The 15,523-nt window shown below is 42.9% G+C and overlaps 1 protein-coding gene across 1 annotated transcript in view; it reads right to left on the bottom strand.

Annotated features, from left to right (window-relative positions):
* Window positions 1–3,797: 3,797 nt before the first annotated feature.
* The window catches only part of PGPEP1L (pyroglutamyl-peptidase I-like), a 22,869-nt gene continuing 11,143 nt past the window's right edge, over window positions 3,798–15,523 (bottom strand). Inside the window, exons 3-5 of the mRNA XM_019533780.1 lie at window positions 9,914–10,030; window positions 9,011–9,240; window positions 3,798–8,016 (exon numbers count right to left, since the gene is read on the bottom strand). Coding sequence (XP_019389325.1) covers window positions 7,848–8,016; window positions 9,011–9,240; window positions 9,914–10,030 — 516 coding nt within the window. The 3' untranslated portion in view covers window positions 3,798–7,847. The remainder of the gene's footprint in view (window positions 8,017–9,010; window positions 9,241–9,913; window positions 10,031–15,523) is intronic.

Genomic DNA, 15,523 nt, shown 5'->3' with positions numbered 1-15,523 from the left:
CCCAACAAATTTCTTATGCTTTGTACTATAGTGTGTAACTTTTACTTCCTCCTTCCCAGTAACGGATACCTTTCATATGATTTGCCATGAACTCTTTAATGCCTTTTTATAAACACATTTCCTCCTTTTTTTTCCCATTAGTTGTTTTCCAACATCTTGGCTGTGTGGGTTACAGGGCTCTTGAGGGACTGGAGGAGAAGGGGGACACATGACTGGTAGCACTCCCGCGATACTGTGTCGCGGTGGTTCTTTTTAATTCCCCAGCCTCCTTCCTTCCCGCTAACCTCCACCCAAACAGCACTCGAGTCTGTTACAGTGCAAGGCATGATACAAACTCAGGTCAGAAAAAAAAAAAAGGTTAACTATTTAGTACATTCTTGTTCAGTGTTCATAATCATCATTGTACAAGAGTCTCACCCCCTCCTTCCCTTGCCTTTTGTTTTGATTGTGACACACACACACATACAGATACACGCACGCACACTCGCACATTTTTTTTTAATTGTTGGGTACAACAGTAGACACCAGGCTTTTGGGTCACTATTTTCTAAAAACGAATATTTTAACCCTTCCATCCCATGAACAACAGTTAAATTGGTTGCTGCTGATGGTGCCAGGGTTTTTTGAGACTCTGGCCATTTAAAATGCTTTGACCCAGCAGCCCCCTAGCCCACTCGCCTTCCCAATAAGCAAACGTTCAGAGGCCGCGTCCTGGGCTATACCTTGCTCGAGCTCTCCACATGCAATGGCATGAAGTTCAGCTCTCGTGGGGGGAGGGCCATCATGCTCTCCAGTGGCCGGGGGCTGCCAAATTTGCTAGCAAACAGAGAAATGTTGGCAGCTACTGAGGTTTGTACAAGTACAAGCTCATTGCTCAGACCAAACTCCACAACGAGAGAGATTTGCTTGCTCGATCAGTTCCAGAAGCCTTGGTGAATTGCGGGACGGTGATGGAGGGGGCCATGATGACGTCTAGAACCAAGGAGCCATGCCCGTTACTCATCTTAACTTAGTTATAGCATGTAAACTCTTGTTTAGCACTGATTCAACCAAATGATGGCAGTAGAGGTTGTCCTGGGATGGAAATGTTTAAATTTTTTGAGTAAGAACAAGACTTAAAATATACTGATTGCTAGTTGTGACCGGAGGTTTAAAAAAAAAAAATGTTTGTAGTGCATTTTGCTTGTGTAGTTTTAGGTCCCGCTATCTTCTCTTGCTTCTTGTCCCATAGTTATTTTTCCCTTTAAAAAAAAAAGAAAAAGACAAAAAAAAAAGTTTAATTAAGAAGGTATTCTATGTAGGATTTTTTATTTATTTTGTGATATCAGTTTAAATCACTGTAGAGATGCCCCATAATTAAATTTAAATACTGAGATAAGGGTTTTTGAGTATGACAGGGGGACAGTTTTTGATTTTTTTCAAACATTTATCTACCTCACTCTTATTTTTTTATATGTGTATATATATAAAAAAAAAATACATCTCACATTTCTCAGCAGCCAATAAACGCCGTTAATACTGGTAACCTCTTACTCCACAAACCACACACTCTAGGTTTTGGAGAGGAGCAGTCACTACTTATTGCAGAAGGTCACTTCAGAAGAATTTTGTTTTTCCTCCCCTCAAATTATTGCCCATCGCTCCTGCCCCCCACCTGTGTTTTGGTAGTATTTTCCCCACTTGGAGGTGTATTGGTTTATAGGGGTGGGAGACACCCGAGAGGAGTCTGACTTCCAAGGCCCATTCTCTGAGGAATCTCAGAAGCGACTGACTGCATTGAAACTGCAGTCAGAGTTCATCGAAGTGTAATGCATCAAGCTTAGCAGAGCTATCACTGGCTGTTATGTGAGCTCTGAATGATCAGCTTCGTTACAGAAAGTAGTTGTTTACAATATTCAAAGGTCCATGCTGGTTAGGCCGAGGTAAACGGCCTTTCTGTTAATCCTATCGAGTGGGCTAAGCCATTCCTGCCAATTTTTCTCAGATGCCACAAGCACCAGAAGGGACATCAGAGTGATTCATTGCCTAAAAATAAATTGGAGCCTTTTTCCTTGATCAATCCAACCGTGAAAAATATCTTGGGCTACCTGATAGGAACACTAGACTGAGTCGACAACTTTGGATCTTTACGTTTGCTGCTGCTTTTTGGTGAGAACACTGAGTTTTCAAACGTAGGCAAAATCCAACATTTGACCATGCCAGTATAAATGCAGTCCCTCTCCACGCACGTCGGCCCCGTGGGTTCTGATGGGCCAGCCATCAAATTGCAACTTCCCTCTGACTCTGCGACTGGTTTACAAGCAGTCTGCCATCACCTTGATGTATAATGTTTCTCTTTTTCTGAGTCTGGCAGCTGTTCATGCAGGTGTTGGTTGTGGTATCTGACTAATGTGGTGCTTGGCTACTTTGAGATGTACATGGCCTCTTCAATATGCAGTGCTGCGGTTAAGTACTGCAGAGTTTGTCTTTGGAGGGAGCATTTCTCTGTAACCCCAGAAAACCACCAGAAATTCAGACTCCCTGGGTTTTCTTTTGTTTTTGGATTTTCTTAACTTCCCTGTGACCTTCTGGTCTAGTGACCGCTCCCCTCTCTTGCACATACTGATTTCCACAACTGGAGATCCTCAGATCTTTCAGCTGGCTATGAGGGTTTTGTTAAAACTGTCCAAGTTATTGGTTTTTAATTGTATGTAGGTGGTTAAAAATTAGGAAAAAAAACAGTAACGAAGTAGTGCCCATCATAAATAAACATTTAAAAAGCACTTAAATGAAAGGCAGTCATGTGACTAGAAGTATGCATGTGTGATGACAAAGTCAGCTCTCTTGGACCAAACCACCTTATCTTATACCATTGTGTTCACATTTCTAGGCTAATTCCATTTTTGGTTCCCACCGCTTTTTTCTTGTTTTGTGTGTGTGCATTCTGAATAGCTTTATCCACAATGTTCTTCATGTAGAGACCTCCCTTTGACAGTAAATCACATTGTCTATGCATGTGAACACCTGAAAATTTAATGTTGGCTTGATATAGAAATAAAATGGTTTTGCAATGCTGTCTTTTCCTGAGAGACCACTGGCTAGCCTGGTATGGAGAATTTGTTTAGTACTTCAGCTGTGCTTGAATACATTTTTGTTTAGTAACCCAATTTGTGTTTAGGATTAAGAACAAGACCACCCAAAACCCGCCCAACCCCCCTCAAACAAGCATTCTGACAAAGGGTACCAAGATATTGTAATACAACACGATAACCAGTTGGCATCACTAAGGGAGCAAGAAGTTTTGATTTCAAGTACTTTGGCCATTCTTCTCACCTGACTTTGTTATTTTTAAACCTTTCCAGTGGTACAGAAGGTGGTTTGGTTGCAAAGGAAGGTGACTTGTGTAAATACAGAATTGTCTCACGCTTGGTACTAGATACGACATTCTTCTGTTGGGATGATAAACTATACATAGAAACCAAGTCTGATGGAAAACTTGAGGCCAGCCTGTGTTTCCACCAAGCCTCTTTCTTGGTGTGACGCCTCTGTTCTGTAAAGCCGGTTTTAAGTGATGTATGGCTCTAGATACGTTTGCACTGATGCTCCTGTTGGTGTTTTAAAAAACTAGTAGCCCAGTTTGCCCAGGATGACTGGTCACCAGATGGAACCTCTCTTGGGTCCTCTGGGAACTGCTGAGGGTTGTTTTAATGCAATCCGTGTCTAAATGAACAACATGCCTATTGGTGGTATAACTTCATTCATATATATGATGATTTTTTTTTTTAAAAACCCCTTTTCATTCCATTAGTAAAAGTAACTTTTTTTTTCTGTTACTGTTTTATTTTGTTTGTCATAGATGTATTTAATCACTGGGCTAAGCAACAGCAGGGGAAGGTGCGAGAGATCCACTCCTTATTAACCAGTGATAAAAGCCAGATATCACAACTCAACTCCAAGTAGTTGCTGCAGATCAGAGTTATAAAGGAAGGACGATACGTAGGTTAAACACTAGCAACCGGGGTGCTGAAGATACAGAACTGTCAGTAGACCAGAAGGCTTCAGCTGGTGCCTAAGATCAGAAAACGGGTTGTTCTGAGACGAGGCACTTTTAAATTACTCTGTGTGGATTTAAGAGCACAACCAGGTCACTGAGAATTTTAAGGGATAATAGCAAGAGATGCTGAAAAACAAGGGTGGAAAGCGCTACGTACGAAAATGCAGGGCTCGGGTTCCCGGAGCTTGGGATGCGGGATGACATCAATGCTCAGGCATAACAGCTCCTAATCATTTGGTACTTGTAAATAAACCTCTTGGCTTCCGTCTGCGGTGGTCGGTTCATTACGCAGAGGTTTACAGATGTTGTCATTGGTTGGTATGAGTTGCAGTGTCTCAACTTTCCATCAGTCTGTTTTGCAAGTACCATGTGACTATCACTAGTTTGTGTGTGTGCGCGCATGTGTGCGTCTTTTTTTTTGTATGTGTTACGTTGATTAGCAACCATTAGCATTTTCAATAGGGCTTTTAAGTCCAGTAGATTACGGGTAGTCAGTTGACAAAGATCTGGTTTACAAGAACTAATTAAATGTTTCATTGCATTTTGTAAGTACATAGAATAATTTTATAAAATGTTTGTAGTTTATAAATGCCTAAAATATAATTTAAGGGCACTTTTCTGTGTGTGGGTGTGTCTGATCAGTTTTTTGATGGTACCAGTTTACTAGTTAGCTTTACAATATGCCAAAAAAGATTGTTAAGTTTTTCAACTCACGGTTCATCCCCTTTTTTTCTCAAGCTTTGTGTCCCAGTATATAGGAAATGAATAAAGAGGTTGGGGAAGTGTTCTGTATCTTCAGTATCCTGGTCTTCCAGAACCCTCTGGTTTGGGTGGGATCATCTTAACTGGTCATTTCACTTTACTGTACGGTGTAGTTAACTTGATGGATTGCAAGAACCTCATTGGTTATGGAAACAGAACAGGTATTGCTGCTAAGCAGTCTTGGTTGTTGTTCAGGGCTTATTTTATGGTTGCCAGGTGGGTTGAAGAATGTGACTGCGTAAAAAGTCAGCATCACGAAAGGCAGTTTTCATAATTATCATTGAATTAAAAAAAAGTATGTTTACAGATTTCTTATCATTTAAACAATGGTTTTTTGTATGCAACCTACACAGCACATATAGGTACCTAACACCATTAAAAGTCTTTTGAAACGAACAAGGAAGGTCCCTATTTATTTTTATTTAAGAATACTGAAGATCCCATTTTCCTTCTGAATTGGATTGAATGTTACACCTTCCACCCCACCTTCTAAAGGGTTAATGATGGTTTAGATGCATTTTAAGAATCAACCTTCTGTTTCTAAGCCAGTGAGGTTTGAGAAGAAAGGATTGGCCAGAGTTTGTCTACCTCTGGGACAAAAACAAAACTAAAAAGCGCAATGGAACTGATGCAGTTGCATATACAACATTTTCCAAGTTTTCTTGTTTAAAAAAAAAAAAAAAAAAATTTTTTTTTAAAAAAGAGAAAAAAATTGAAACAGTAATAACATGGCCAATTTATTACATAAAAAGACTTGCTGTGTGTAAATTATTCCTAAAGAAATTCCTGTGTTTATATAAAATGAATCAGTAGATGATAAAATTTCAAAACGTTTTTGTATATTCTGTTGTAAGAATTTATTCCTGTTATTGCGATATACTCTGGATTCTTTACATTATGAAAAAAGAAACTTTGTCTATTTTGAATGGCTGAAGCTAAGGCTCCTTTAGTTTCTCTTACTCTGCTTTTTTCTAGTAGTTACAGTACTACATGATTTAAGTTAAATAAAAGAATTCTGTATGCATTTGTCCGTCTTCTGACTTTGTTTGTTATCCCAAACTTACCCAAAGAAACTACAGTCCCCGAAAATTAAAAATTCTGCCTGTACAGGTTTTCTGCCACAGAGGCTGAATTTCATTTAATTTCTGTTTACAGAAATTCCAGTTAAAGTACTCCTTTTGCGCAACGCCAGTCAGCTTTTTTCAAGGCTTCTTTTTATTTAATGTACGTGGTCTTCCCTGCTGCAGTTCCAGCTTCTGGACCTTGTTCTTGGCTGCTGAGGTCCCGATGGACGGCGGGATCCTTGGCTGGTGGCTTGAAGTAGGTACAGTGCCAGTCTGATGGACGCTCAGCCGTCTTCAGGTGCTGGCAGCGTGTTCACCCACACCTACTCATGAACCGCCTGCTTACATTTGGAGAAGGTGGTTACAGGGCAGTGGTTGGGATCTTGGTGCCTTTTCACGCCTCTAGACCCATGTTAGCAGGTTTCGGCCAAGGTGTGGCATAGAGGGTGCACTTGAGGTACAATCGTGTCCTGGCACTGTATGAAGTTTAGGTTTCCAAGGTGAAGTGGACACGGTTCCTAATTAGAGCGGGTGGTACGTTGGCCTGAAAGAAGCTGTGGAAACGGATTGTATTTTCTGCTACTAGGGCATACAATATAGGGGGCTGTTTTTAGATGAGCAAATGGCAGCCCCAACACAGATTTATTTTTCTCCTTTACATATGGCTGCATCTCTGCCGTAGACCTTACTGCCTTGAGATTGGATTGCAGAACGCTGTAGCATAGAAGAGGGATGCCTTAATCCTTTGTGAAACTGCAGCTAGAGTAGAATTTGTCACCCTACCTACCTTTACAATCAGGCTATAGGCCACAACAGCACGTGACGCTGTGCTCCATCAACTGTCTTTCCTGGGGCAATTCAGGTTGTCCGTTTTGGACTGATTATGCTGACAAATGACTTGGGACCATCCTACCTGAGAGAGAACCTCTGCCCTGTCATGCTATGTCCACTAGGAGGTTGGGTAAGTGGCCTTGTGCCGTTTGACTCCAGATTAATCATTACATTATTCATTTCAAAAGTCTGCTGTAATCCTAATGTGTCACCAACAACTTCACAGTCTACTGTAGATGCAAATAAACAGCATCACTGCAGAAGTGATGCTGTCTTCCCTCCTTGGATAAAACTGCAGCCTTTTCCTCAAAAGCACATGGGGTGACTTAGCATTTCCAAGGTATTTCTTCTGCAAGTGCATTCCTAAAGTAAAGAACAGACCCAAATGCAGTAAGCCTTTTAAGTGCAGAACAAGGGGATCTACCTTTGGGAGAATATATATAGCGATGGCACTTTTGAATGAGGTTAGTAGCTTATTTCACAGTATTTTTCTTAAGTTCCTCAATCCTAAGCGTGCTTTTGGGGAGAGGATTGCAGTTGGCTTGATAACATTCACAAGTGATTTTAAATATCCATATAATGCATGTGACCATCCCCCACAAACAGCAGGTTTTTTACATGTCCATCTCGTATGGCTAAATTAGTCTACTAGACTGCAGCCAGAAGGGCAAGGGCAAGAGGGAGCATGCTGTGACCATACAAATCGTATATAGTCTTAATGTGTGCATCAATGTAGTTCCTTAAGGAAACTATGCAGGCTGCATGATGCCTGCTTGCCTAGTTTTCAAATACCGAGAACAAGCATTCAAAAAAGCTTTTTAAAGCAATTAGTTTCTTGGCTTTTCATTATGATATAAAATATATCTTGGGGAAATGGCAGTTTAGCCATTAGTGCTGCTTTCCTGGTACTGTTAGCTCGAAATTAAATTTAATTTATGGCCACTAGCTAAATAAAGCACCAATCATTTACATTCCTCTAAAAATTATATATTTTTTCTTTTTTTGTAATTGTATCTTGAAACATCACTACAGAGGATTATTTTACAACCTTTTATATCCTCCAGAATGGTGTGCATTTTTTTACTAAACTCTTCAGGGTTGCCTCAGGTGAGGTACTGTTGTGCAGAACTTGAGTGTCTTCTTGTAAACCCTCCTCCTCATTCTCTGTTTCTCCCACACTGCTTTAACATCTCTAAAATAATTATTTGTAATACTCTTCCTAGAAAATCTGCTGTTACCGACTTAGATAATGGTGGCACGTGGATAAAAGCTGCTCTTCTATTGCCATAATACAGAGAGGTGTAATAGGTATAATCACAGATGTACCTACAACATTAAAAATAGCTACATTAAGGAAAAGTAAACATTAAATTCAATAAACTTTAAGCATTCAAACTAGGTCTGGTTTATGAAATAATTCTAGGTTTGGATTGTTTGCCTTGCATCAGGAACTTAATGGTCATTAAAAAAAAAAAGAGAGAGAGAGAGAGAGAAACAAACTATCTGGGGTATTGGCTTGATTTGAAGGACAGTCGCCCAAAATAAAAGCTGTTATACACACGGGTTGCCAAACCACAAACTGAATTGGTTCAGAAAACAACCCAGCCTGCTGCTTTTACACCCACAAAACAGGAGCACTTTTTAAAAGCTTTTTTTATGTACTTGCTGTATAGTATTCCTGCTGGATAAGCTCTTCCCCCTTTACTTACTGATCCCATCTCCTCTGCCGTGGAGACCAACATCCTCAAATTAAGAAATACTGATTTTGACCTACAAGAATCCTGGACTTCTTTTTTTTAAAGGTAAAAGGAATCTCTTTTAAATGTGTGTGTTTATAAATGTATGTGATACATAATGTATAATATATAATGTAGGATATGTAATATTATATGCACATATATAATATAGAATTGCTACAAGCACTTTTGTAAAAGTTTTAATTTAATTTGTCTGCTTGGTCCTCTGCTGGGTAGTCTTCTCCCTCAGTTTGGACACTGAAAGAAGATTTCTAGTCTACTTTCTAGTTCTGTTTCTGTACAAACAGTGCCATGAAGTTTTGACTCTGTTAGAGAATGCTTTGAGTGAAGATTAGTTTTTACTGGAAGTCGCAGATTCATGGGGAAAAAAATCCCTACTGGCCTTTTCATGAAAGTTTTCTTCTACAACATTTAGATTTTACTTTAGATTTGATGCTAGCATCCTGTTAATTCCTCATAAAGTTGGTCTTTTGTGCTATTAGAAGAAGGAAGTCTGTCCTTTGGGCCTTGAAGGTGAAATGAGTCCTCATGCTTCATGTGACCTCTTAACCCACCTTACTTACCCTCCTGCATCTCGGGAGAAGAGGATGTCAATCCCTTCCACAGCTACAGTTTTCCAGAGAGTTTTCATATCAATTGTAGAGTCTATCCGCTCTGGGCCATCTAAGAGACAACAGCCATCTTGTGGGCAATACCCACAAACATCCTTTTCTTTGTAGCCTTTGTTCTTCCCACACTGTTCAAGGATGATGATTGCTTTGGAGGAGGAAGCAAGCCCAACGTGAACAGTAAGCTGTTCCCCGCCATCAGAGTAAACGAGAAGAAATTAAAATGAGAACTGTTTTTGTATAAAACACTTTGTTCAGAGTGTCATGCAGCACGTAAAGTATTAGTGCAAAGACAGGGAATCTCCTGCCTATAGGAAACTTAGGTCACCTCTTGTGACAACAGAACTGGATTCTCATTATTCTGTATTGTCTAGTCAGCTGAGGACTCTGGATTTCACTTTTGTGCATGCAAACAAATATATCTTCTGCACCTGACAGAAGATCTCTCTGCTGTTGTGCTTCCATTACCCAAAAGCTCACCTATTTTGCTCATTAGCAGGTATCTCAAACTGCACCAATTTACAATATACATCTTTAACCTATAGTTAACTCTGCAATCATTGTGCACCAATTTGAGAGTTCAAATTCTGGTATCTCTGGTGGCTCATAGAAGCTATACTGATGAAAGGACTTCCACAATGCTCCCAAATACGTGGTTGTCTAGATTTCCTTGTCGTCAGAACAGTTACTGCTTCACTTGCTGTCCCTTCTAGTCACTGAAAAATCCTTTTTCATGTGAAAGGAAGGGTGTTCAGGAGGAAGCTACTTCTTGCTTTTTATAGCTTAAAGAATTGGGTTTTTTCACTCACCCTACTCTTCACTTTTAAGAGAAAAAAACATTCAACTCTAGTTACTTACTAGTGGTTGAAGAGTCATCCAAATCTTCCACACCAGCTCCTTTGTTTTTTGGTAGGACACTGGCAGTTGCACAATTTGAAGATCTATGTCACTGCCAAGGCCCATCTTGGACAGCTCCTGTATACAGAAAGAAAATGGTACAGGTCAAAGCTTCAGGTGTGCTCAAGAGGATGTTACGGAAATTAGACTTTGGCCCAATTCAGAAAGCATACTACAAGGGGCATGAAAAATCCTAACCTAGTGGTATCCAAACGCTGGTCGGTAGAGAGATGTCTGGTCACGCAGAATTGTAGAAAATGAGGGTTGGAAGGACCTCAGGAAAGCAGGACAAGCCCCAACTAGGCCAGCCCAGCCCAGCCCAGGCTTTATCTAGGTGGGTCTTAAAAATCTCCAAGGATGAAGACTGCACCACCTGTCTAGATAACATGTTCCAATGTTTTACTACCCTCCTAGTGAGAACATTCTTACTAACATCCAACCTAAACTTCCCTTGCTGCAACTTGAGCCCATTGTTCCTTGTTCTGTCATCTCCCCCCACTGAGAACAGTGCAGCTCCGTCCTCTTTCGAACCTCCCTTCAGGTAGTTGAAGGCTGCTATTAAATCCCCCCCTCAGTCTTCTCTTCTCCACACTAAATAAGTCCAGTTCCCTCAGCCTCCCCTCGTAAGCCATATACCCCAGACCCAGAACCATTTTTGTTGCCCTCCACTGGATTCCTTCCAATTTGTCCACATCGGTTCTGTAGTGGGGGGCCCAAAGCTGAACACAGAAGTCCAGATGTGGCCTCGCTGGTGCTAAATAAAGGGGAATAATCAGTCACTTCCCTTGACTTGCTGGCAACCCTTCTACCAATGCAACCCAGTATATTGTTAGCCTTCTTGGCAACAAGGGCACACTGTTGGCTTATATTGATCTTATTGTTCACTGTACCACCAGCTCCTTTTCTGAAGAGCTGCTGCCCAGCCTGTCAGCCCCCAGCCTGCACCAGTGCATGGGATTGCTCTGTCCTAAGTGCAGGACTTTGCACTGGTCCTTGTTGAACCTCATGAGATTCCTTTTGGCCCAGTGCTCCAATTTGTCGAGGTCTCTCTGAATCTTAGCCCTACCCTCCAGTGTACCTACTACTCCTCCCAGCTTGGTGTCGTCAGCAGACTTGCTGAGGGTGCACTCTGTCATCTTCCAGGTCATTGATGACAGCATTGAACAAAACTGGTCCCAGGACGGACTCCTGGGGCCCTCCACTTGATACCAGCTGCCAATTGCACATTGAGCCATTGATTACTACCCTCTGAGCCTGATGCTCTAGCCAGTTTTCTATCCACGTTACAGTCCTTTCATCCAGCCTGTATTTCCTTAGCTTGCCTGCAAGGATGTCGTGGGAGCTCACATCAAAAGCCTTGCTAAAATCAAGGTACACCACATCCACCGAAGCTCCCTCATCCACAGAGCCAGTCACCTCATCATAGAAGGCAATCAGGTTGGTTAGGCATGATTTGCCCTCGGTCAATCCATGCTGATTGTTGCTAATCACCTTTTTCTCCTCCAAGTGCTTAGAAATGGATTCCTTGAGGATCTGCTCCATGATATTTTCCAGGGACTGACATGAGGCTGATTGGTCTGTAGTTCCCTCGATTCTCCTTTTTTCCTTTCTTAAATATGGGCACTGTTTGCCCTTTTCCAGTCATCTGGGACCCATCCTGATCTCCATGAGTTTTTCAAAGGTCTGCGACCACATCAGCCAATTCCCCCAGCCCTTGGGTGCAATCCATCTGGCCCCATGGACTTGTACATGTCCAATTTTTCTAAATAGTCCCTAACCTGTTCTTTCACCACCATTGGCTGCTCCCCTCCTCCCCAAACTGTGCTGCCCAGTGCAGTGGTCTGGGAGCTGCCCTTGCCTCTGAGGACTGAGGTGAAAAAGGCACTGAGCACTTCAGCCTTTTCTGCATCCTCTGTCACTAGGTAGCCTCCCCCATTAGTAAGGCGATCCTCTTGTTACCAATATACTTGTAGAAACCGTTCTTGTTCCCCTTCACGTCGCTTGCTAGCTGCAACTCCAGTTGCGCTTTGGTCTTCCTGACTTCGTCCTTGCATGCCCAAGCAATGCTCTTATACTCCTCCCCAGTTGTTTGTCCAAGTTTCCACTTCTTATAAACTTCCTTTTTTGTAATTCAGTTTACTGGAGAGTTCCCTCCTAAGCCAAGCTGGTCTTCTGCCATACCTGCTAGTCTTCCTGTGCATCGGGATGGTTTATTCCTGCACTCTTCTTTGAAATCCAGCCAGGTCTCCTGGACTCCTCTCCCCCTCAGTCTGGCTTCCCAAGGGATCCTGCCCATGAGTTCCCTAAGTTGAGGTCTGCTTTTCTGAAGTCAAGGGTCCTTACTCTGCTGCTCTCCATCCTTCTTTCCTCAGGATCCTGAACTCAGTCACCTCATGGTCACTGCTGCCCAAGTTGCCATCTACTGCCACATTCCCCACCAGTCCTTCCCATGCATGTTATAGCTGTACAGGTTTCCCTCGCTTTATGCTGTACATGTGTTCCTGGAAAACGACACACAACTCAAATTTGCATAAAGGAAACCAACTTTACAATGTAACAAACAGGGATATGTTCCAAGACCTTGACTGTACTGCACCCAGACCCATTTCTACCAGTTTTACAAGGCAATTTTGGTACTCGCCAACAGCAGACAGTACACACAAACACAACTGCAGCTCCAGAAGCATGGGCACCAGCTGCCCTCAGCAACAGCCCTGGGCAGATTCATGACTCAGCTCTGTACTGATGGGGCCAGACTGGGCCAGGCTGCAGGGACCAGCGCTGTAACCCAACCCCGGCACCCCCACCCAGCTTGGCCCCCCAAATAATCTTTTCCTCCTCTGCCTATCAATCACTCCCACAATGCACTGCACAAAGCAGCTGACTGCGGACTTCTGCCACACCAATCACGTAAGAGTGAATTTAACTCGCATATAATGAATTTTTGATATAAAAAGGGTTGTTGCATAAGAGCGAATTTGCATGTCCAGAACCCACATAAAGCAAGGGAAACCTGTATTTGCCAAAGGAATGTTTGATTGTCAGTGGGTGGGGAGTGTCTCGCTCCACTCTCTCTCCGGATGTTTGCATTAAAAAGCAAGTTATAACCATGACACGACGTTCTCTTCCAAAGAGTAGAGGGTTAAACCTGTACTCCTAATAAGATGCATCTTCAAAATTTCCATTCTTATCTAGTCCAATGTTTCTCAACCTGTGAGTTGCAGAAATATATGAAAGAGGTGCGAACAAACTTTAGAAATGGTTCAACAAACTTTAAGTATGGATTCCCCTTTAAAGGAGGAACATGTGGGAAACAGTGGCTTTTCCCTTGCAGGCTGGCAGAGTTCCAGCCTGCAAGAGCTGCGCATGCCCACCTGGCCCCACGCACCAACCCCCTGCCCCACACGCTGTGGGGCTACAGCTTGGGAGTGAGGGCCAGAACTGACCATCGAAGTTTACAAGCAGCTCCTGGTACAAAAAACTGTGAGCCACTGATCTAGTCCATCGCCTCCCAAAGCAGCACTGTCCCTTGTAGTTTTCTAGTGCTGCCTTCCCTGAGGAGGGGATGACAGTAGGTAGGATCCTTTCTCTGTCTCCATCTTGATTTTCCTTGCATCAGAGTACTAATCAAATAAATGTGGTTGCATTTTGAATCTGTGGTTTGGCTTATTCCTGGTTTGGTGGTGACCTCAGCAGCACAGAAAAATCCTGCCTACAATGGGCAAATTTTCCTGGTGCAATGAAATACCTCCCTGGTTGCTGGTATGATTTTCTAACTCTAGAAAACTCCATGTAGTCAGGATAGGATAGAGTTTCCCCATGCCTTATCTATTAAAGACCCAAGCCCCATCAGTAGACCTTTCTCTGAAAACTTTGGTTTCCACCCCTGATGTTAGGGTGAAAGGGAGTAATGGCACTGCCCTAAAGAAACAATTGACGGGGAGGTCTGCCCGCCACCCTTGAAAGAGGTAACTTGGGAGTGGGCTTGAAGGGGGGTGTAAAGGGCGGGTCTTGAGGATGATTCTTCAGGAACCCTGGTCAGGAGAGTAGGATTTAAGGGCCAGGGAAGCAGGGGAATGAGTAGTCAGCTGTGAAGCCGAGTGGGAACCTAGGCCTCTGCACTGGAATGTCACAGGTGGAGTGTGCTTTGTGTCGAGAAGGGAGAGAAATCTGGTGGGATGACACTGGGTCTTGTCATGTGAGATCATGTTTGTGTCACTGACAGAGACCCATTGTCCCCGCAGTGGTGTAAGGGAGGGAAGGCAGGAGGTCACCAGCATAGGGGTTATATTAGATCAGGAAAAAAAGTTAGGGTACTCTTTATTCTAAAACATTACCACCCTAACAAACCCTTCCTGTTTCTCAGGAAGAGAGCTTGTGTGGATGGGGCCTAGTTGTAAACCATGTTAACTGGGAAATTTGCCCTTGAACACTGGCTTTCTAAATAAACTGTTCCAATTTCCTTGTCGGCGGAAACATTGATTAGCTGTGCTCAATAAACTATCTGACACGAGCAAGGAAACAATGCCTGCAGGGAAGTAAACACATTTGGAGAACACTGCCAGCCTTCTTTCCTCCGGGCACTGACGGTCTTTGAGGGGCCATTGCATCATCTTGCTAAAGAATGCAGTGCTGTGTCTCTGCTTCCAAAATAATAAAACCCGAGCCAGTCCACAATTAGCATTTTATTTTCTGACACATCTTCAATTTTAACGTTTAATGCAACTCTTCCTCTTTGAACTGCATGGCTTTGCATATATGACTGGTAGCCACATTCTTGCAAAACATGGGGACCCAAAATACAGACTGTTAATACTGCTGCTGTTAGTTGAACACTTAAGGCCAAATTCATCTGTAATATTGCTCTCTGTGGAGAAGCCCTGAGAAATGGTTTTGACCCATTGCCTGTGCAGGGTAGAGGAACCCTGGCAAAAGCAAAAAGACTGAAGATTGCATCAGACACAGAAAAGAAGAGGCAGCTTGCTAGATCCCAGCCATGCCTTATTTAGTGTGTGTTCAATATAATGTCCAGGTGCTTTTATAATGGGCTGGTATCCCACTATGCACAAAACAACAAGATGGTCCCTCTGCCAAGGATCTTGTATCCTAAACTGAAAACTAGAGGCAATGGATAGCGAGAACGAGAAGGCCATGAGCAAGGAAGCAATGACACTGTACCAGACAGTAGGATGGGCTTCAGCACATTTCTGAGCTAACCTCTGTCGCATAGTTTCATAGTTTCTAGGGTCGGAAGGGACCCAAGTAGATCATCTAGTCTGACCCCCTGCCGTGGCAGGAAAGAGTACTGGGGTCAAATGACCCCAGCAAGGTGTGCATCTAGCCTCTTCTTAAAGACCTCCAGGGTAGGAGCCAGCAGCACTTTGCTTGGAAGTTGGTTCTAGATCCTAGCCGCCCTGACCATGAAGTAGAACCTCCTGATATCCAGCCTGAATCTACCCTCTACCCACTTGTGACAGTTATTCCTGGTCACTCCTGGTAGTGCTCGGGGGAACAGGGACTCCCCCAATGCCTGCTGGTCCCCCCTGACTAGTTTGTAACAGGCCACAAGAT

The sequence above is a fragment of the Crocodylus porosus genome, unplaced genomic scaffold (assembly GCF_001723895.1).
Source record: "Crocodylus porosus isolate Cpor-Errol unplaced genomic scaffold, CroPor_comp1, whole genome shotgun sequence".
Classification (NCBI taxonomy): domain Eukaryota; kingdom Metazoa; phylum Chordata; order Crocodylia; family Crocodylidae; genus Crocodylus; species Crocodylus porosus.
Note: the sequence above shows the minus strand (reverse complement) of the source record. Positions and strands in the feature narration are given on the sequence as shown.